This window comes from Meriones unguiculatus, chromosome 21 (genome assembly GCF_030254825.1).
Source record: "Meriones unguiculatus strain TT.TT164.6M chromosome 21, Bangor_MerUng_6.1, whole genome shotgun sequence".
NCBI classification, from domain to species: Eukaryota; Metazoa; Chordata; class Mammalia; order Rodentia; family Muridae; genus Meriones; species Meriones unguiculatus.
Window position 1 is genome coordinate 29,407,309 of NC_083368.1, and position 21,479 is coordinate 29,428,787.

A 21,479-nucleotide genomic window follows, 5' to 3' on the forward strand; every position below is an offset into this window, starting at 1 on the left:
AAGGTTTCTCTGTGACCTTGGCTGTCCTGTACTTGCTTTGTAGACCAGGCTGGCCTTGAACTCACAAAGATCCACCTGCTGGATCACAAATACTTCCCTGGTGCTGGAATCACAGGCATGCACAACCTGGCTAGTTTTTACAATTTCTGTTCGATGTACACACATACAAAACTTACATATCTGGTAAGTTTTAACTACATGCAAGATCTTGCCAGTGTCGTGAAGATTTCTTATCTCTGACAGTAATTAGACAAAGCTGATTTTGTTTCTGTTACTGCTTGTTTTGTTTGTTTTGTTTTGTTTTTTGAGATGGGAGTCTCACCAAGGTAGCTTTAGATGTCCTGGGACTCACTATGTATACCAGGCTGGCCTCAAATTCACTGAGATCCAACTGCCTCTGCCTCCCGAGTGCTGGGATTATAGTTATGTCCACTGTACATGGCATTACTGTTCTTTTAACAGATAACATCTATCCAGTGTTTATTCAGACTGTCAATTCTGTCTTAATTTTATGGTTACCTGCAGTTTTTTAAGACTTGCATGTAGTATTGGGGTTGTCTTACAGACGTACTACATATGCGTTAGTCTGAGAGTTGGGCAGTGATTTAAACCTTAGTTCCACTTCCAATGCCCTTTCCATGCTTGTGCTTTGGATCTATTGGTGTGAAGTTCTATATGAATCTGTATGTGCAAAGTTGAGTTCAGTCCAGCATGTGATTAGATTTATAAAAGGAATTAAGGAATCCTCTGTTCAAAGGTCTCTTTCTTAGCTCCTTTAGTGAGAAACTGAGGATTTCCTGTGCCACCCACACTATTACCCTACTACATTTTGAAATGCACTCTCCAGACAACTGGAAGAAAACATAAAATATATAGGTTTATTTGGGCTATTGCTATTTCTCTAGTGGGAAAGATAAAGTTAGTTAAGTTTTTCAGCCCTTCATCCTGATCCCATCATGACTGAAGGTCCCAAGTTTGACACATACAACCACTTCACAATCTTCTTCCTCCTTAAGATTTTTATATAACTAGTTGCTTATTGAATGCCATCGAGAGGTTAGTTATCAGCAATGGATTGATTTCCCTGTGAAGGTATGCATTTCACATAGGACTAAGCCTTTTCATTACTAGTTAATGTTGAAGGCTAAAACAATCTAGAAGGCAAGGACTGAAGGAAGATAAGACTGTGAGGCCCTCTGTTCAATACCAGTACTACCAGGCACCAGTGAAGTATGGAAAATAGGACTGAATTCTATAGAGATGACCAAGATCTTAATTCTTGAGTCCTAGTCATTTTATTTGATTGAACTCATTTTAAAAAGCAAGATTTTCCCCTGAACAATAACTACCCCACTTTGAAAAATACTATACACTGAACAATTGTCTCTGCATTGTGTGTATGTGGTTTCAAATCCAGTATTCTCACTGTCTCTGTTTTCTTTTTTAAAGGGGAAAAAAGCTGGTACTGGAGTGCAAAAGGCAAGAAGTAAGTATTCTGATACAATGGTTACTTTTCTTTTAGCAGAAAAAAGTACTATAAAGATTGAAGCTTGGGGCTCTTGTAATTCAGTGGTAGAACACTTCATATGCATGGTACCCCAGATCAGTCCTTAATATCCCCAAATATATATATATATACTTATGAAGATTTTCTAAGGTAAAGTAATTTCCAGAACATGGACCTTTATAACAGTCTGAAGCTACTTATGCTACCCTACCCCATGTTAATATTTTAAAGATGTTTTATTATGTGTATGGGAAGGGGTTATGGATACATTAGTACAGGTGCCCGAAGAAGCCAAAATAGGTTTTTGGATCCCTTGGAGCTGATTTTGAGTCTCACCTGATGTAGGTGCTGGCAACTGAACTCGTTGGGCCCTCTACAAGAGCATTATGTGATCTTCACTGCCTAGCTCTTTCTCCCTCCCCCAAATCCATATTTTAAAAAACTCACTAGAGTCCCAGAAGAAACAATTATTCAAACCCATTTACTGTGATGAACATAAGTAATGCTATCAGCACCACTCAGTTTAACAGTCTTGTGTGGCTGGTGTGAAGAATAGGAGAGATTGAGGCTGCAGGATAGTAGGCTGCTGCCCAGCCTACACTGCAGTAGAGGGATGTTGTCCTCCAGAACAGAACACCTCAGATCTGGTGTGTGCAGTGGGGACAGTGGAAGATGATTTCACCTGAGGCCTACACCTTTCAACTCTCTGGAATCTAAGGGCTTTAAAGGGTTTTTACCTACAGTAGAGTCTTTGAACATCTGCAGATGTCTAATGGTATTTTTTCTTCTCAAGCAGGGAGACTCAAAAAGCCTTTTTTAAAGGTTGAAGATGTGAACCGGTAAGTGTCAAGTCGAGTACATGGGAGGTTGAGTTGGTATTACAGACAAAATATCTTCAGGCCTACTTCCACTTATATGTTTGCTTCCTTTATATGACAGTGATGTGGTTGGAGCACTAAGTCACGTGTGTTCAGAGTATTGTCCTTGAACTAATTATAAAATTATCTTTTTATCTTTTTTTATTTTTTATTAATTACACTTTATTCATTTTGTATCCCCCCATAGACCCCTCTCTCCTCCCCTCCCGATCCCACCCTCCCTCCTCTTTCTGCATGCATGCCCCTCCCCAAGTCTACTGATAGGGGAGGCTCTCCTCTCCTTTCTGATCTTAGTCTATCAGTTCACATCAAAAGTGGCTGCATTGTCCTCTACTGTGGCCTGGTAAGGCTGCTCCCCCCAGGGGGAGGTGATCAAAGAGCAGGCCAATCAGATTATGTCAGAGGCAGTCCCTCTTCCCATTACTATGTAACCCACCCACTTGGACACTGAACTGCCATGGGATACATCTGTGCAGGGGTTCTAGGTTATCTCCATGAATAGTCCTTTGTTGGAGTATGAGTCTCTGGGAAGTTCCCTGTGTTCAAATTTTCTTGTTCTGTTGCTCTCTTTATGGAGACCCTGTCCTCTCCAGCTCTTACTATTTCCCACTTCTTACATAAAATTCCATTCACTCTGCCCAACAGTTGCCCATCAGGCTCAGCATCTGCTTTGATAGTCTGTAGGGCAGAGGCTTTCAAAGGCCCTCTCTTTGTTTCCTGTTTTCTTCTTGTGGCTTTCAGTAGTCCTCTGTAGAAGGTTCCTAGGTTGTTTCCTGTTTTCTTCTTCTGATGTCCATGCTCTTTGCCTTTCAGGATGGGGATTGACCATTTTAGTTAGGGTCCTTTCTCTTGCTTACTTTCTTTAGATGCACAGATTTTAGTGGGTTTGTCCTATGTTGTATGTCTATATGAGTGAGTATATACCGTGTGTGTCTTTTTGCTTCTGGGACAGCTCACTCAGGATGATCTTTTCCAGATCCCACCATTTACCTGCAAATTTCATGATTTCCTTATTTTTCATTGCTGAGTAATATTCCATTGTATAGATGTACCACAATTTCTGCATCCATTCTTCAGTTGTGGGGCATCTGGGTTGTTTCCAGCTTCTGGCTATTACAAATAAAGCTGCTACAAACATGGTTGAGCAAATGTCCTTTTTGTGTACTTGAGCCTTTTTTGGATATATGCCCAGGAGTGGTATGGCTGGATCTTGGGGAAGCGCTATTCCTACTTGTCTGAGAAAGTGCCAGATTGATTTCCAGAGTGGTTGTACAAGTTTACATTCCCACCAGCAGTGGAGAAGGGTTTCCCTTTCTCCACAGCCTCTCCAGCATGTCTTGTCACTTGAGTTTTTGATCTTGGCTATTCTGATGGGTGTAAGGTGAAATCTCAGGGTTGTTTTGATTTGCATTTCCCTAATGGCTAATGAGGTTGAGCATTTCTTTAAGTGCTTCTCTGCCATTCGATATTCCTCTACAGAGAATTCTCTGTTTATCTCTGTTCCCCATTTTTTAAGTGGATTACTTGGTTTGCTGCTTTTCAGCTTCTTTAGTTCTTTATATATATTGGATATGAGTCCTCTCTCAGATAAAGGGTTAGTGAAGATTCTTTCCCAATCTGTAGGGAGTTGCTTTGATTTGATGACAGTGTCCTTTGCAGAAGCTTTTCAGTTTCATGAGGTCCCATTTATTGATTGTTGCTCTTACAGCCTGTGCCATTGGTGTTCTGTTCAGGAAGTTTTCTCCTGTACCAATGAGTTCTAGGGTATTCCCCACTTTTTTTCCTAGCCGATATAATGTGTCTGGTTTTATGTTGAGGTCTTCGATCCACTTGGACTTCAGTTTTGTGCAGGGTGATAAGTATGGATCTATTTTTATTTTTCTACATTTAGACATCCAGTTGGACCAGCACCATTTGTTGAAGATGCTATCTTTTTTCCATTGTATGGTTTTGGCGTCTTTGTCAAAGATCAGGTGTCCATAAGTGTGTGGGTTTATTTTTGGGTCCTCTGTTTGGTTCCATTGATCCACCATTCTGTTTCTATGCCAGTACCATGCAGTTTTTAAAACTGTTGCTCTATAGTACAACTTAAGATCAGGGATGGAGATACCTCTAGAAGATCTTTTATTGTAGAGGATTGTTTTAGCAATTCTGGGTTTCTTGTTTTTCATATGAAGTTGAGAATTTTTCTTTCCAGGTCTGTAAAGAATTGTGTTAGTAATTTGTTGGGAATTGCATTGAATCTGTAGATTGCTTTTGGTAAGATGGCCATTTTTACTATGTTAATCCTGCCAAGCCACGAGCATGGGAGATCTTTCCATCTTCTGATATCTTCTTCTAATTCTTTCTTCAGAGACTTGAAATTTTTTTCATACAAGTCTTTGACTTCCTTGGTTAGGGTTACTCCGAGGTACCTTATGTCATTTGTGGCTATTGTGAAGGGTGTTGTTTCTCTAATTTCTTTCTCAGCCCTTTTGTCTTTTGTATATAGGAAGGCTACTGATTTTTTTGAGTTGATTTTGTATCCGGCCACTTTGCTGAAGGTGTTTATCAGCTGTAGGAGTTCCCTGGTAGAGTTTTTGGGGTTACTCACGTATACTATCATATCATCTGCAAATAGTGATAATTTGACTTCTTCCTTTCCAATTTGTATCCCCTTGATCTCCTTCAATTGTCTTATTGCTCTAGCAAGGACTTCCAGAACTATGTTGAAGAGATATGGAGAGAGCGGGCAGCCTTGTCTTGTCCCTGATTTCAGTGGGATTGCTTTAAGTTTCTCTCTGTTCAGTTTGATGTTGGCTATAGGTTTGCTGTATATCGCCTTTACTATGTTTAGATATGTGCCTTGTATCCCTGATCTCTCCAATACTTTAAACATGAATGGATGTTGGATTTTGTCAAATGCTTTTTCGGCATCTAGGGAGATTATCATGTGGTCTTTTTCTTTCAGTTTGTTAATATGGTGGATCACATTGATGGATTTCTGTATATTGAACCACCCCTGCATACCTGGGATGAAGCCTACTTGGTCATGGTGGATGATATTTTTGATGTGTTCTTGTATTCAGTTTGCGAGTATTTTGTTGAGTATTTTTGCATCAATGTTCATAAGAGAGATTGGCCTGAAGTTCTCTTTTTTTGTTGGGTCTTTCTGAGGTTTAGGTACCAAGGTGACTGTGGCTTCATAGAATGAGTTTGGTAATGTTCCTTCTGTTTCTATTTTGTGGAATAGTTTGAAGAGAACTAGAGTTAGCTCTTTTTTGAATGTCTGGTAGAATTCTGCGCTGAAACCATCAGGTCCTGGGCTTTTTTTGGATGGGAGACTTTCGTGACTGCTTCTATTTCCTTGGGGGATATAGGACTATTTAATTGATTTACCTGGTCCTGATTTAGCTTTGGTAAGTGGAATAGATCAAGAAAATTGTCCATTTCATTTAAATTTTCAAATTTTGTTGCATATAGACTTTTGAAGTAAGTCCTAATGATTGTTTGGATTTCCTCAGTGTCTGTAGTTATGTCCCCCTTTTCATTTCTGATTTTGTTGATTTGGATGGTGTCTCTCTTCCTTTTAGTTAGCTTGGCTAAGGGTTTGTCTATCTTGTTGATTTTCTCAAAGAACCAGCTCTTGGTTTCATTGATTCTTTGAATTGTTTTATTTGTTTCTAATTGATTGATTTCAGCCCTGAGTTTGGTTATTTCCAGCCTTCTACTCCTTTTTGGTGTGTCTGCTTCTTCTTTTTCTAAGGTTTTTAAGTGAGCCATTAAGTTGCTTGAATGCGCTGTCTCGGATTTCTTCTTGAAGGCACTTAGTGCTATGAACTTTCCTCTTAGCACTGCTTTCATTGTGTCCCACAAGTTTGGGTATGTTGTGTCTTCATTCTCATTGAGTTCTAGGAAGATTTTAATTTCTTTCTTTATTTCTTCCCTGACCCAGCTAGCTGTCTTTTAGTAGCAAGTTGTTCAGTTTCCATGTATGTGTAGGCTTTTTGCTATTTCTTTTTTCTATTACTGAGGTCCAGCTTTATTCCATGGTTGATTAGACAGGATACAAGGGATTATTTCAATATTCTTGTATCTGTTGAGGCTTGCTTTGTGACCAACTATGTGGTCTATTTTGGAGAAGGTTCCATGAGGTGCTGAGAAGAAGGTAAATTCTTTCATGTTTGGGTGTAAGGTTCTGTAAATGTCTGTTAGGTCCATTTGATTCATGACCTCTGTTAGAGACATTGTTTCTTTGTTTAATTTCTGTTTAGTTGACCTGTCCTTTGCTGAGAATGGGGTGTTGAAGTCTCCCACTATTAGTGTGTGGGGATCTATATGTGGTTTAAGTTTTATCAATGTTTCTTTCACAAATGTGGGTGCCCTTGTATTTGGGGCATAGATGTTCAGGATTGTGATGTCTTCTTGGTGGAATTTTCCCTTGATGAGTGTGAAGTATCCTTCCCCATCTCTTTTGATTAATTTTGGTTGAAAGTCTATTTTATCAGATATTAGAATGGCTACTCCTGCTTGCTTCTTGCATCCATTTGCTTGGAAAGCCGTCTTCCATCCCTTTACCCTCAGGTAATATCTATCTTTGTGACTTAGGTGTGTTTCTTGTATACAACAGATTGCTGGGTTTTGTTTACGAATCCATTCTGTTAGTCTTTATCTTTTTATTGGAGAATTAAGTCCATTGATATTGAAAGAGATTAATGACCAGTGGCTGTTAGAGCCTTTGAATTTGATGTTGGCTGTGGTCATACAGTTGTGTGCTTGGTTGCTTTTTGTTTTACTGTAGTGGGGTTATTTATTTCCTGTGTTTTCTTGAATGTAGCTAGTTTTCTTGGGTTGTATTTTCCCTTCTAGTGTCTTCTGTAATGCTGGATTTGTTTGTAGGTATTGTTGAAATTTGTTTTTGTCATTGAATATCTTGTTTTCTCCGTCTATGAGGACTAAGAGTTTTGCAGGGTATAGTAGCCTAGGCTGACATCTGTGTTCTCTTAGGGTCTGCATGATATCCATCCAGGCCCTTCTGGCTTTCATAGTCTCTGTTGAAAAGTCAGGTGTGATTCTAATGGGTTTGCCATTATATGTTACTTGGCCTTTTTCTCTTGAAGCTTTTAGTATTTTTTCTTTGTTCTGTATACTTACGGTTTTGATTATTATGTGGTGGGAGGATTTTTTTTCTGGTCTAATTTATTGGGTGTTCTATAGGCCTCTTGTATTGGCCTCTCCTTTAAGTTGGGGAAATTTTCTTCAATGATTTTGTTGAAAATATTTTCTGGGCCTTGGTGCAGGGAATCTTTTTTTTCCTCTATTCCTATTATTCTTAGGTTTTGTCTTTTCATGTTGTCTTGAATTTCTTGGACGGTCTGTGTCAGCAATTTTTTAGATTTAACATTTTCTTTGACAGATACATTGATTTCTTCCATTGTATCTTCCACACCTGAGATTCTTTCTTCCATTTCTTGTAGCCTATTGGTTATGCTAACCTCTGTAGTTCCTGCTTTCTTCCCTAAGTTCTTTCTCTCCACAATTTCTTCCATTTGTGTTTTTTTTTAATTTTTCCAATTCTATCTTCAGGTCTTGAGCTATTTTATTGGTTTCCTTCACCTGTCTGACTGTATTTTCATGTTTTTCCTTCAATTCCTTCAGCTGTTTGTTTGAACAATCCACTGTTTCTTTTATTTCATTCAGTGATTTAAGCATTTCCTCTCTAAAGGCCACAGACTGTTTGGCTGCAGCTTCCTCTATTTCTTTTCATATTTTATTTGTTTCTTTTGTTATCTTCTTCATGAGCATAGATGTTAGGTCATCTCCTTGAATTTCAATTATGCTGGTGTGTCTAGGGCTATTTGTCCCTGTATAACTGGGTTCTGGAGATGCCATATTGCTCTGGCTTTTGTTGGTTGAACTTCTACGCTGTCCTCTACTCATTGGGCTATCTTAGTTGTTTGAATTTAGTTTCTGGTTGTTCCTGGACTCTTGTAGTGGAGAGAATCCCTTTGGCTGGAAGATGGTTTTTCCTGAAGGAAGCCTTCTCAGCTTTTTGGGTATAATCACTGTATGGCTGGTGTTTTTCAGGAGTTGCCACAGCTCACCTCAGGCATAGAGACTGGAATGGTGACTATGATCCTTGTTAGTCGAGAGGGCTCTCCTCTCACCGGGAGAAGTCCTGGAGACAGCTGCCCTCCTTCTGGGTTTCTTGCTGTAAATTTAGTGATCAGCTGCTGTAACCTGTGTGTCCCATGGTTTGGTCGGTTTTGTTAGGGATAACTGGTTGCCCCTTGGAGCAGTATCTGGGGGTTGATCTCAGGGTTCCCGGTCTTTTGTAGGTCTGAGGTTGGGGCTCTGTGCCCCAGAACCCAAGAGGTAATCTGTGGCGGGTGAGTACTGCTGTCCTGGTAACAGCAGGCTATCTGGGGCACAGCAGTTCCCTGGGTTGGGCCAGTCTGTGGGACCTTTTCCGGGGATATACTGGGTTGCCTAAGTCTGTCCCCTTTGCTTTGTTCCTTGTTCCTTGTGAGGGTTTCTCCAGACAGTGACTCTAAGACTCTGGTGTCTTGGAGCACACAGTTCTGTCTGTAAGGAGTAGTTGGTACAAAGCAGGCCTCTGGGCTGGCGGAGCGTGCGCCCGCCTGCTAGTCTGCGGGAGCTGAGTTTCCAATCACTCTGTGTTCCCTGTTTGGGCCCGGATCTGTGATGGCTGGGCATACTCGCCTGTCTGTGATCTGCAGTCTGCTAAAGACCCCAGCAGCACAGTTTCTTCCTTCCCTGTGGGGCCCTCTCCGGACAGGGGTTCCCAGTCCCTGTTGCACTGGGGCGCACAGCTCGTCTGTACAGGTGAGCTGGGTGCACAGCTCTCTGAGTGGTGGGAGCTCAGTTGTGATGGAGGCGGGTACCCGCGGTCGGAAAGACCTTCTGGGGAAAGACTGGGTGACCGGTGATCAGACTCGCAACTTTCCCTGTGGGGTTTTCTTGCGACTGGGACACCCTTGTGCCCACCAATCAGCCTGGGAAAGTGATCGGGACACGGAGGCTTGCGGCTCCAGCCCGGAGACCTAAAGCCCCGGATTTCTTCCAGGTTCTGGCTGGGCAGCCGAGAGTGGACCCGACCAATTCCCATGCTGTGGGAGCCTCCCCTCACCTGGGAAACGCGATCGATGTAGTTTCAGGGCCCAGAGTTCAGTCTCCTGGTCGCTGCACGGAAAGTGCTGTCCCACTTCTCAGACGCAGTGCTCTCCCGTCACCGCCATCTTGGCTCCCCCTTTTTTTTTTATTAGTATTTTAAGTAAATTCAGTATCGTGAGTTTGAACAATTACCAAAGATTTCCCCCTGTAATTGTGGGAAAAATTATAATTATAGGAACTACTTGGAAATGTAAAACCTAAATATGATATTTACTATAATAGTAAACTTCCAAAACTCTTAAAGATAATCTTAATGAAATCAATAAATAGATATAAGTCAGTTTGGGGTAGAAAAGTTAGATTACTTTCTTTTAGCTCTCTAGTTTTTCCTTTGGCCATGTGTGGCTAATTCTCTTACGTGTTCGTGGAAATGACGAAGGTGTTGAATGTTTCTTTTTTAAAAATAGGGGCTGGAGAGGTGGCTCAGTGGTTAGGAACGTTGGCCTGCTCTTGGAGATATGTGAATGTAGTTCCCAACATGCTTGCTGAGTGGTTCAAGAACACCTGAAACTCCAGCTCTAGGGGATCTGATGCCCTCTTCTGGCTTCCATGGCAGCCCACACACATGCATACACACAAAGTAAATAATAAAATCTTTTTAAGATACATAAATATTTTAAATGTATTATTGTGAAGAAAAAATACAATTTAAAATCAGGTCTGGCCAAGGTTTGATGGTACAGGCCTTTAACCTCAGGAGGCTCTCAAATTCTAGGCAACATTGCAAGATCCCTGTCACAAAAGGTAATGGGTAAAACATCTTGTGATTATAGACTGCACTAGAGGACTTGGTAGGCATGTGGTCCTGGGTTTTATAAAAACAGGCTTGCTTTAGAGATGGCTCCTTGGCTACTCTTCTAAAGGACAGGGTTCATTTTCCAACACCCACAAGGTAGCTAACAATTTGTCTGTAATTCCAGTCCTAGGGGATCTGATGCATTTTGATGGCCTCTGCGGACACTGCATTCATATGATACACATTCAGGCAAACGCTTACACACATAAAAACAAATAAAAATTAAATAAATGATTAAAAAATTATTTTTAAAAATCCAGTAAGCAATGTTCCTTCATGACTTCTGCTTTAGTTTTTGCTGCCAGGTTCCTGCCTTGAGCACTTCTGTCCATGATGGCCTGTAAGGTTAGACCGTGTAAACAAACCATTTCCTCTTCAAGTTGCTTTTGCTCTTAATATTTTATCATAGCAATTGATAAGACAATGACCTAAAGATTAACCCAATAAATAGAAAAAGGCAAGTCATATATATTTAGTATACAGAATATAAAAATAATTCCTACATCTCAAAAGAAAGAAAAACAAAATACTGTAGAGAATTGAAAATCCAAATCATAGTGAGACTGCTTTAGTTCCCTTAGGATGGGTACTATCCAAGAAACATAGGAATAGCCAAAAGGTATCAGCAACCCTAGTCCGTCAGCAAATGTATGCATAAATGAGGTATGGAAGATACATGTCTGTGTGTATTCTTACAGTGGAAATGTTCTAAAAAGAAGGAAATTCAGACATGGTCCAACATAGATGAGCTTTCAGAATGTCATCTTAAGAGAAATACGAAGGAAAAATATTGCATTATTCCATGTACATAAAGCATTCAGAATGTTTAGATTCAGTCACTGGTGCTTGCAAAGGGCTGGAGGGAAATAGAGAGATACAGGGTTTTTGCTTCTGCAAGGTAAGTACTATAGAGGATGGGGTAGTGATTTCACAACTCAATGTTTAATGTGACTAAACTGAACAGTTTCCAGGAGTATCTAGAGCAGTAGTTCAACCTGTGGGTTGCAGCCTCTCAGGTTGAACAGTCCTTTCACGGGAGTTGCCTAAGACCATTGGAAAACACTGTTTACTGACATTACCGTTCATAACAGTAGCAAAATTAGTTATGAAGTAGCAACAAGAATAATTTTATGGTTGGGGGTTACCACAGCATGAGAAACTGTAGTAAAGAATCGTAGTATTAGGAAACACTGAGAACCACTGAAAGAGGAAAAGATAGTGATTCCACGACTTAATACTTAATGTGACTAACTTTGACGGGTATTTTGTTATGCTTTCAGTGGTATTTTTTAGGTGGAGCAGATCTGGGAGGAGATGCGGGATGGGAAATTGATCAGAATATTGTATGAAAAAATTACTTTCAAAAGTTTTTTTTTTTTAATGTTAAAAGAATAGGCCTACAAATTGGTTCTTTGAAAGGCAAGTTTACCAATTAGGATTTACCAAGTTTCTGTTTCTGTTTATTTCAGATTTGAGATGAATTACACAATTTTGAAATATAAGGTTTTAGAGACACTCACATATTTGTCCTTTTATTCTTTTAGGTCTTACAGACCATTTTACCTTCAGCTGACCAATATGCCTTTTATAAACTATTTTACTCAGAAGCCTTGCAGTCCATTTGATGTAGATAAGCCATCCAGCACCCAAAAGCAAGCTCAGCCTAAGCTCAGGTTGGTTTGAAACTTTATTTTTAGAAGGGATGCTATTAAGATTATTACTATTATTGTTTTTTTTTTTCTTCGTAAACATTTGGGTAGTGTATTTTGTGCCAATGTAGTGTGTATGTGTGTGTGTTTATGTTTCTCCCCGTGTGTATTTTTAATGCCTCTCTACTACACTTAGTCTGAATATAAATGCATTATTTATACACTTTAGATGGGAGCGGGCTTAAATAATAAAGCTGTTTCTCATGGCCATTTGAAGTCTTTGTCAGAATGTTTATTACATTTTGTTTTTGCATTTCTCGAAATGCAGTTAAAAGTATTTGCTGTTACAAGTCTCTGATTATGGCATATTCTGTATTGATAGTTTAAGACAGTAAATTTTTAAAATTATTCATTGAGTTTTGCAGTTAATTTTGTTACCATGTATTTCTATCACTAGAATTAATACGGATGGCGATAAATATGGTGGAACCCCGGTTCAACTCCAATTGAAGGAAAAGAGAAGAAAAGGATATTGTGAATGTTGCTTACAGAAATATGAAGATCTTGAAACTGTAAATGTGATTTTACACTTGGAATTGTTGTTCTTAAAAGTCTAAATGCTGATTTTGTGTTTAAGTCTTACCTTAAGACTATATTTTGCACTGTGATAGTTATAAATGTATCCTTTGGTTTGTTTTATGGTGGGTATGTAACCCAGAGCTCTGCACATTCTAGGCAAGTACATCAGCACTGCTTTATCTTTAGCCTGAAACACTTGAAATTTTAAGAACCCAAGGAGGGGAAATAATTTTTGTTCATTCAATAGATATTTGTTGAGCACTTTGTATATAACTACAACATAAAAAATAACAAAACATACACGGCTTAGATCAGTGCCAGGAGAAACAAAGCAGGAATGGAGGTGTTGCCATTTACTTAGATTTGGCAAAGAAATACCTAAGTGTTGTTCAAGTAAAGCCACAGAAATGTTAGGTAGCTAGACAGCTCAATACCGACTGAAATCAGCAAGAGGGATGCCCAGGGCTAGTTGACAGAATATCCAGGATACTGGACTGTACCAAGCAGTGATGGGCATGGTCAGGTTGTTGAAACACTGTAAAGATGAGACTCAGAGGGCATAATATAATTTTGGATTAAGAGACGGTAGATAACTGAAAAGGTACTATATTTTGGTCTGAGCAATTACAAAAGAAAAGACTTGTAAGAGCGTATTAGATGAGGGTAGTTTTTAAAGATGGGGACTATTCGAGTTTGTGAGCTAATAAAGAGTTTAGGATCACTGGCAGTCTTGTCTGTGTGCCCTTAGAGTTTGGAGCACAGCAAGTACTTATTAATCTTAGCAGTTACCATTTGAATTCTTGATTGGTAAGTAGTAGGCAGACAGCTGTACCTGAAGATGGTGCACAGCTTACCCTCTAGTTTCAAATACTCGGGAAGCTCAGGCCAGCTGAATAAGCTCAGGCCAGCAGAGACAACTTTAGTAGAGGTTTAGTGTTTTATTTGGACTTAGTAGAAAATTTTAAGAATAAAACCTGAAAATGCTGGTTCATAAAACAACTTCAACTTAATATTTTAAATCAGAATTTGTTTTGGAACCCAAAATGTATTAATACTTACATGGGGTTTTGATTTGTTTTACTTACATAATAAAGGAGAAAATGCAATTAGTTTAAAATTGCATTGAATCAGAAGCTAAATTATCTCAAATTTTTCCCTTTCCCTTTTAATTCTTTTAAGATTGAAGTTATTGATAGGTTCTGAAATTTACTTGGCATTGTAAGAACAGAACAATCTAGAGTGCTTGTTTGTTTAATCTCTGAGGTCCAAATGCGTTTAGAAAATGTAAGGACAGTAGGAAGGAAAGTTGTCCACTGGTTGCCAAAAAGAAAGCAAATTTGTGAAAGTAGACTTGATAATGAAATTTAAGATCATAACTTTGATAGTTGTTTTGTTTTGTTTTGTTTTAATTTAAACTGTAGAAGCTGAATTGAGTAGGCCATTCCTGTGATCACAGCACTTTGGAGGCAAAGGGTCTTAGGTTGGAGAACAATTTGGGCTGTATAATGAGATCTTATCTTTGAAAAGAAAAATAGAAGGGGGGAAAAACCCACATTGTTTTATTACCTTGAGTTTCACAATGATCATTTCTATCCATGCCAAAAAACTGAGTTAGGAAAAACTTAGAAAGTGAAGTACCTACCAATGAACTAACATTGATCCCCAGAACTCACATAAAAAAAAAATCTAGGTGTGATGGTGTGCCTTCTTAGTCCTAGTGCGGGGCAGAGACAGGCTGATTACTGAGCTTGCTCATCTGCTGTCCTACTTTACTTGATGAGTGCCAGGTAGACACTCATGGATGGGATGGTAGACAAGGTTACCTTCTGGTCTGTACACATGCACAGATACTTTTGAGTACTGTAGGTAAAGCAGACATACCCTAGGTTTCCTACTTCATGTACTGGCATAGGAAATAACTATGTTTGTAAGTATGGTGGATTATTTTTTCTTCTTAAGATAAACTATTATTTAAATGTATGCAAATAAATATAAACATACACCAAAATTAACCAGACTCAGAGTCTATACAACTCAGTGAAATTCTGTACAATTAAACTAGGCATTTGGAATGAAAATCATGGAGCTTCATACAAAATTTTATACTCTCAGTATTAAATATATGGACTTAGAATGCATTACGTTAGTTCATAGAGTGTCAGAAAACAAAGCAAACCTACATGTTTTTTCCATATGAGGAATTTGGCCATTAATATATATATTTACGTAAAGAAGTGTGAATGCAGTGTAACATGTAGAAAAAAGAACAAGCAAAGCTAAAAATAAGGAGATGAAGAGCTCAGGTGAATGCAGGTGATGGGTTCTGAGTTATGAATCAGAATATGACGCCAATTGTCTTTCTAGTTCTAATTCTAGCACGGAGAAGGTTCAAATTAACTGGAATAAAAAGTACAATGATAGTAAATGATGAGAAAGGAATTAGACCTGTAGCTCAGTGGTCAAGCACAAGCTTAGCACATGTGAGATCCTGGGTTTAATTCTCAGACCCAAACATAAAAGTAAGTTAAATAAGATTGCTTGACTTTTGCTGTATTGGAGTAGGATCAGATAGCTGAGACATTTAGATTAATACCTAAATATTAAAAAACACTTAAGTGGATGTAGAGAGAAACTATATGAAATTGGAGTTTCACTGAAGTTAATAAACGGTTCTTTTTCCTTCCCGGAATATAAATGAACTTAATCTGAACTTTTAAAATGGGATATTTATTTTAGACTGTTTGTTTCTTTTGTCAGGATTTCCCGTGCAGCCCTGGGATAGCCTCCAACTCGGAGAGCCACCTGCCTTTGCCTCCCCAATGCCGGGGTTATAGACATGTGCCACCACACACAGCATAGGCTGTCTAAACACAGTGTCCTGAATCTACTGACAAGACAAATGGTAGAATTAGCCTGGAGATCTTAGAAGAAACTTTGTTTGCTGTCAATTTTATACTATAAATTTGTTATTTTATGTGACAGGGTCTTGCTGTAGCCTTGACTAGCCTGGAACTCATGTAGACAGCAGGCCTCCAATTCACAAGAGCTCTACCTGCCTCTGCTTCCAGAGTGCTAGGACTGAAGATATGTGCTACCATGCCCAGCTTACTTTTCCTTTTAATCACTCTTATGATTGAAAATACTTCTCTTTTCTATGTTAGGATCGGTAGCTAATGAGATATTTTGTTTGCTCATACTTGGATGTTTTCTTGAGCTATGAGTCTTTGTAATATATATATTTTGTAGTGTTTATTGAAGGTTTTCATTTTTAAGGTTTTTACTTTGTATGTAAGTGTGTATGAATAGGACACATGTTTGGAGTGTAGAAGAGACCATCAAATTACCAGGAACTTGAGTTAGAGGTGATTGTGCGCTACCAAATTTGGGTACTGGGAACCAGCTTTTAAGTCTTGGAAGCGTGTTAACTGTTCCTAACTACTGAGCCAAGTCTCCAGCCCTCCAAGTTGTTGAACTATTATTCTAGACTCTTGTGGGTTTTTAATTCTTGCATGTTACTTTGAAAGACTTCATTTAATTCTGTAAGCCTACCTTGGTAATTACATGTAGTAGTAGATGAAAACAATTTTTATAAAATATTTGTATGTGACTGATTGATTTTTAAAGGCAGTTTTTAACTTTGTCTTAAGAAAGGGAAAGGGTCCTTTTAAAAATAATTTTTAGATTAAAATAAAAACACATCAACAACCCTCCATCCCAATATCCTTCTGTCTTTCAAATTCATGGGCTCTTTTTTTTTGCAGTTTTTTTATTTTAATTTTTATTAATTACGCTTTATTCACTTTGTATCCCCCGTGACCCCCTCTCTCCTCCCTCCCAATCCCTCCCCCTTTTTCACGCATGCCCCTCCCCCAGTCCACTGATAGGGGAGGTCCTCCTCTCCTTCCATCTGACCCTAGCCTATCAGGTCTCATCAGGACTGGTTGCATTGTTTACCTCTGTAGACTGGTAAGGTTGCTCCCCCCTCAGGGGGAGGTAATCAAAGAACAAGCCAATCAGTTTATGTCAGAGACAGTCCCTGTTCCCTTACCAGGGAACCCACTTGGAGACTGAACTGCCATGGGCTACATCCAAGCAGGGGTTCTAGGTTATTCCATCAATGGTCCTTGGTTGGAGTATCAGTCTCAGAAAAGACCCCTCTGCCCAGATGTTTTGGTTCTGTTGCTCTCCTTGTGGAGCTCCTGTCCTCTCTGGGTCTTATTCCCTACTTCTTTCATGAAATTCCCTGCACTCTCCAAAATTTGGCTATAAGCCTCAGCATCTGCTTTGATACCCTGCAAGGTAGAGCCTTTTATAGGCCCTCTGTGGCAGGCTCCTGTACTGTTCCCTGTTTTCTCCTTCTTCTGATGTCCATCCTTTTTGCCTTTCTGTATGGGGTCATCCTGAGTAAGGTATCCCAGAAGCAGAAAGACACACATAAGTGGATACTAGACATATAATATAGGATAAACCTACTAAAATCTGTACACCTAAAGAAACTAATCAAGGAGGACTCTGGCTAAGATGCTCATGGGCTCTTTTTAAAAGTTGTTGAAATAAGATTTTGTTAGTCCATAAAATGTTACTTGTATGTATACAATATCAGGCTAACTACTTCGTATGCGATGACCAATTGGTGTGCTCTTCCCTGGAGAAAACTATCTTCCCTCCTTAGCTTTTTTTAGTTCTTGGAGTTTGTCTAGGATTGGGGGCCCATGAGTTTTCTACCTTCCATCTTAGCATGTCTACTGATGTTATCCTTATTCAGCTCTTGATTGGACAGCCATCTTTGAGACTTTGTGAATGTGTTTTTCCTGTCACTTCTAGGAGATACACAGCATCTCACAGCAGATTCCCATTCTTCTGGCTCTTTTACTCTTTTGACCTCCTCTTCCATGATGTTCACTGGGTTGTGATCACTTGTTCTCTGCATTTTCAATTTATGGGTTTTTTGGTCTCCATCTGTTGCAAAGAAAAGTTCCTTTGATGGGGGATTTGAGATACACTTATCTATGGGTATAATTAGAATGGAGCCAGTAATTATGCTGGTTTGCAACTCACTTTCTGTATGAGGTTGGTTTGAAGCTTGAGGCTGTCCTCCCACCTTTGCCTCCCAAGTGCAGTGATTGTATGCATGTGCCACGGTGCCTGCTAATTGCAGTTTTTCGGTGATGTCAGAGTTTGATATATATGCATATATATATTTATATATATAATCTCATGTGGTGTGTATATATTATATATATTTGATGAGAGATGGTTTATTTGGTGTGTATTATTTGACTTTTTTTAAATTAGTATAATTACCGAATGCAATTTTAAGATTTTTGTTGTTGTTTTGTTTTAGCACCTTCTGAGTGAAAAACACAGAAACTTTGCACAGAGCAACCACTATCAAGTTGTTGATGATATTATATCTAAATTGGTTTTTGATTTTGTGGAATATGAAAGAGACACACCTAAAAAGAAAAGGTAATTAATTTGCCAGAGTTCTACTTAGAATGTTAAGCTATTTTATGACACTAAAAATTAATCTAAAGTTTGCTCTTTGAAGGAATACAGATTTTTTTTTAACGTGACATTAATATGGTTTAAGCTAATACCTTCTTCACTTCTTTTTCCCTGCTACCAAAGATACTTGTTTCCCTCTGACATAGTTTTGAAAGGGAGTTCACAGTGTTTTCCATGAAGGTCAGTATAGACTTGATAGTGTAGGTTTTGTGAACCGAAAGAGCTCACTGGCCTCTGCTCAGCTTTGTTACTGAACAGTGGGCATGGCTGTGTTGCAGCAAACATTTCTGAAGAAAACAAAGTGAAGGCCAGGTATACCAATAGGCATTGTCAACCTCTGGTGCTGAACCAGAAAGCTTACTATTTACTCAGACAAAAAATGTTGGTTAGAAATGCTTTCATAGATCCATATACTGTGGGGTTGATAATTTGCCTATTTATTTTTGTCCTAATCTTCAAGCATAAAGATTAGAGATGTGATAGCGAAACACAGCTTCTGAAAAGTGAGTTGGGCTGATGTTATGTTCAGGCTCTGGATCTCTGTGAGCTCTTAGAGTACTTTTTGGCTGTTTTACTAATGTCATGTGGGGCTACTGTGAGGACTTAAATCTTTCTGAAACTTTCAGGAAGGCCCTGAACATACAGTTTTTTAACCAGTAATCACCTAATCATTTTCTCCGTACAATTTTTACTTATCAGTCTGAACATCTGTGAAGTTAGAGTTGGACAGTTTAAAGTATGAACAAAATTATTCTGGTAGGAGAGACAGGTGAATTGTATATTGTTCACTGTTTCTTGTGATGTATGGTGCAAAGTTTAACCCGTTAGCTTGTCATGCATTTGTACATAATTTAGCATTGTGCAAGAAAAAGTAGCAACCCAGGGATTCCAACATTCTACCTGAGGAAGAGTTTTGGGTCAAATATGTGAAATTGTAGGGTTACTTTGTCATCTTTACAAATATAAGTGTCCAGTTCACTTTTCCAGTAAATACTTTCTGTTGATTAAAAAAACAAAAACAAAAAACTAGTAAAATGTACATAAGAATAAACTAAAGTGCTGACATTTTACTAGGTTAACAAAAAAGTCAGGGTGAGATGCAGATACTATACTGTCATCTCCTTTTGGTTTATGTAAGTCATGTTATTTTATTTTTTCATAATTCGTTCAAAGTTCAGGGTATTGGTTACCTCAGGGAGAAGAATGGGGGTGGGAAGTGCGCATACACTGGAGTTTTCAGCTCTGTGTAGGTGACTTGTTTTTTACTCTAAAAAACATCTAAAGTAAATGAAGATTTCTGTGCTAGAATTATCTTAAATCAGTTTCTTAAGCAACTCATAGGTAGTTTTACCAATGTCTTACTTCTGGTTTTTCTTTTTTCTTATAAAGAATAAGGTACAGTGTCAGATCCCTTTCTCCTGTTCCTGCAAATGTCCTGAAAAATACTGAAGCAAAGGAGAAGCTACTGTTGCAGCCCATTTTCCATAAGGATGTGGGAGAAAGCAATGGGCAACAGTTCCGGCAGAGTTTTCAGTGTGAAGAATCCCAGAAACCTGGACAAAAGCTTGTGTTTGCTTCAGAACCCACGTCCTACTCTTCAGCTGGATTGAAAGGATGTGATGAGAAAACAGTGAGCATGTTAAATGCAAGTGAACCTGACATGAAACAGAATTTTACACAGCTACCTCCATGTAAAAATAAACAGGAAGGAATTCTTGATGTTTCTGAACATAAATTAACTATAAATAGAAATGATGTAGAACAGAGGGTGGGTACCACTCCAGGTGTGCCTCAGTCGTGTGTACAAGTTTCTTATCTCAGTACAGAAGATACTCCACCCCCGCCAAAGTTAACAGCAGATATTACACATGTTTCAGCAAAAGATCTACAGGAAAAGGACCTTCATGTTGTGTTTGGTCATGACTGTGACCGGGTGACATTGAATACATCAAAAGAGCACCTAACGATGAAGGCTAGAACTCCATCCTGTAGTTCCCAGGAACCTAACGACACCGAGAATATGGATAATTTGCCTTGTGGTAAGATCCAGCGGAAAGTGAGAATACTCTTAGGGAAAAAGAAAACACCTGACGAACCAAGTGCTGAACAGGACAGAAACAAAACGGAGTGTCTTCCTGCACATGGAGACAGAACGTGTGGGTCACCAGTGCAGTCTCTGCTGGACCTTTTTCAGACAAGTGGGGAGAAATCAGAATTTTTGGGTTTTACAAGCTTCACTGAAAACAGTGGAATGTGTGATGTTTTAGATATTTGGGAGGAAGAAAATTCAAGTAGTCTGCTATCAACATTTTTCTCTTCCCCTTCAACTTCTACATTTGTTGGATTTTAGTATTTAATGTGCTTTTCAGACGTGACAGTTATATTCCTGAAATTTTATAAATGCATATACAATTCTTAGGAGTTGTGGGGGTTTTTGTTTTGTTTTTGACAACTTTGTTTATGGAGCCATTTGTAAATATTAATTAAGATGATTGTAATTTTTTACAGAATTTAATAGCTGTTACAGATTATACAATAAAATCTTGATTTATTTTACATACAGTCATTGTTTCATGAGAGTTACAATGAGTATCATTTGCTTTATCAGTGAAAATAATTTCAAGTGAGATTTTATACATCAAAATTAAGCACTATATATCATATGCTGTTAAACATTGCCCATTAGCATAGATTTCCATGACCAGCATGGTATTGCTAAAGACAAATTTCTAGTAGAAAGGGAAAAAAATGTACTAATTGGTATATTTGGATTACTAGAAACATTGACTCAGCACACAGGTGCAGCAAGATTCTGCCAGCATCCTCACACTGCAAACTGAGTTATAGGTTTTACAGCAATCCCAAAACTGTAAAGAAGAACTTAGTTAATATATTTGAGAATACTTTCTTAAAAAGTGACTTCTTGTTTGGTACTAGATGAGGAGAGATGCAGTGAGTTGATGGAATTGTAAGGTGCAGGGAGGAGCGGCTTGCCCTGACACCTGACTGTAAAATAACTTGGAACATGGAAACTAAATGTGAGATGAACTTCATCCTTTTCCTTTGAGCATGTTTGTATAGGAGTGAAAACTTACCAAGGACAATTGTTATGGCCGAAAGGATGGTGCTACTAACTCCTTCATAAAAATACAGTGTCGCTAAAATTGGTTATCCATATTCACTTAAAATGTTTTGTTACATTCATTTATGTGTCTATGGTGGTGGGGATCACAGGCCATGGTGTGGTTCTGGAGGTCAGAAGATAACCCATGGAAATCAGTTCTTTCCTGCTGTGTGGGTCCCAGAGACCAAATTCTGGTTGTCAGGTTTGATGGCAGCCTCCTTTTGCCTCCTGAGCCATCTCACAGGTCCAGTAGTATTAAATTTTG

General features: G+C 38.8%; 1 protein-coding gene across 2 annotated transcripts in view; it reads left to right on the plus strand.

Annotated features, from left to right (window-relative positions):
• The window catches only part of Dbf4 (DBF4 zinc finger), a 40,015-nt gene extending 19,365 nt beyond the window's left edge, over positions 1–20,650 (plus strand). The window contains exons 7-12 of one of the 2 annotated variants that reach the window (XM_060373866.1): positions 1,450–1,486; positions 2,304–2,346; positions 11,899–12,027; positions 12,461–12,575; positions 17,927–18,051; positions 19,480–20,650. In XM_060373866.1, the coding sequence (XP_060229849.1) occupies positions 1,450–1,486; positions 2,304–2,346; positions 11,899–12,027; positions 12,461–12,575; positions 17,927–18,051; positions 19,480–20,440 (1,410 nt within the window). In that variant the 3' untranslated portion in view covers positions 20,441–20,650. Of the gene's footprint in view, positions 1–1,449; positions 1,487–2,300; positions 2,347–11,898; positions 12,028–12,460; positions 12,576–17,926; positions 18,052–19,479 lie in introns of both variants that reach the window. The other variant, XM_021626635.2, reaches the window with a different exon arrangement.
• The last annotated feature ends 829 nt before the right edge of the window (positions 20,651–21,479 follow it).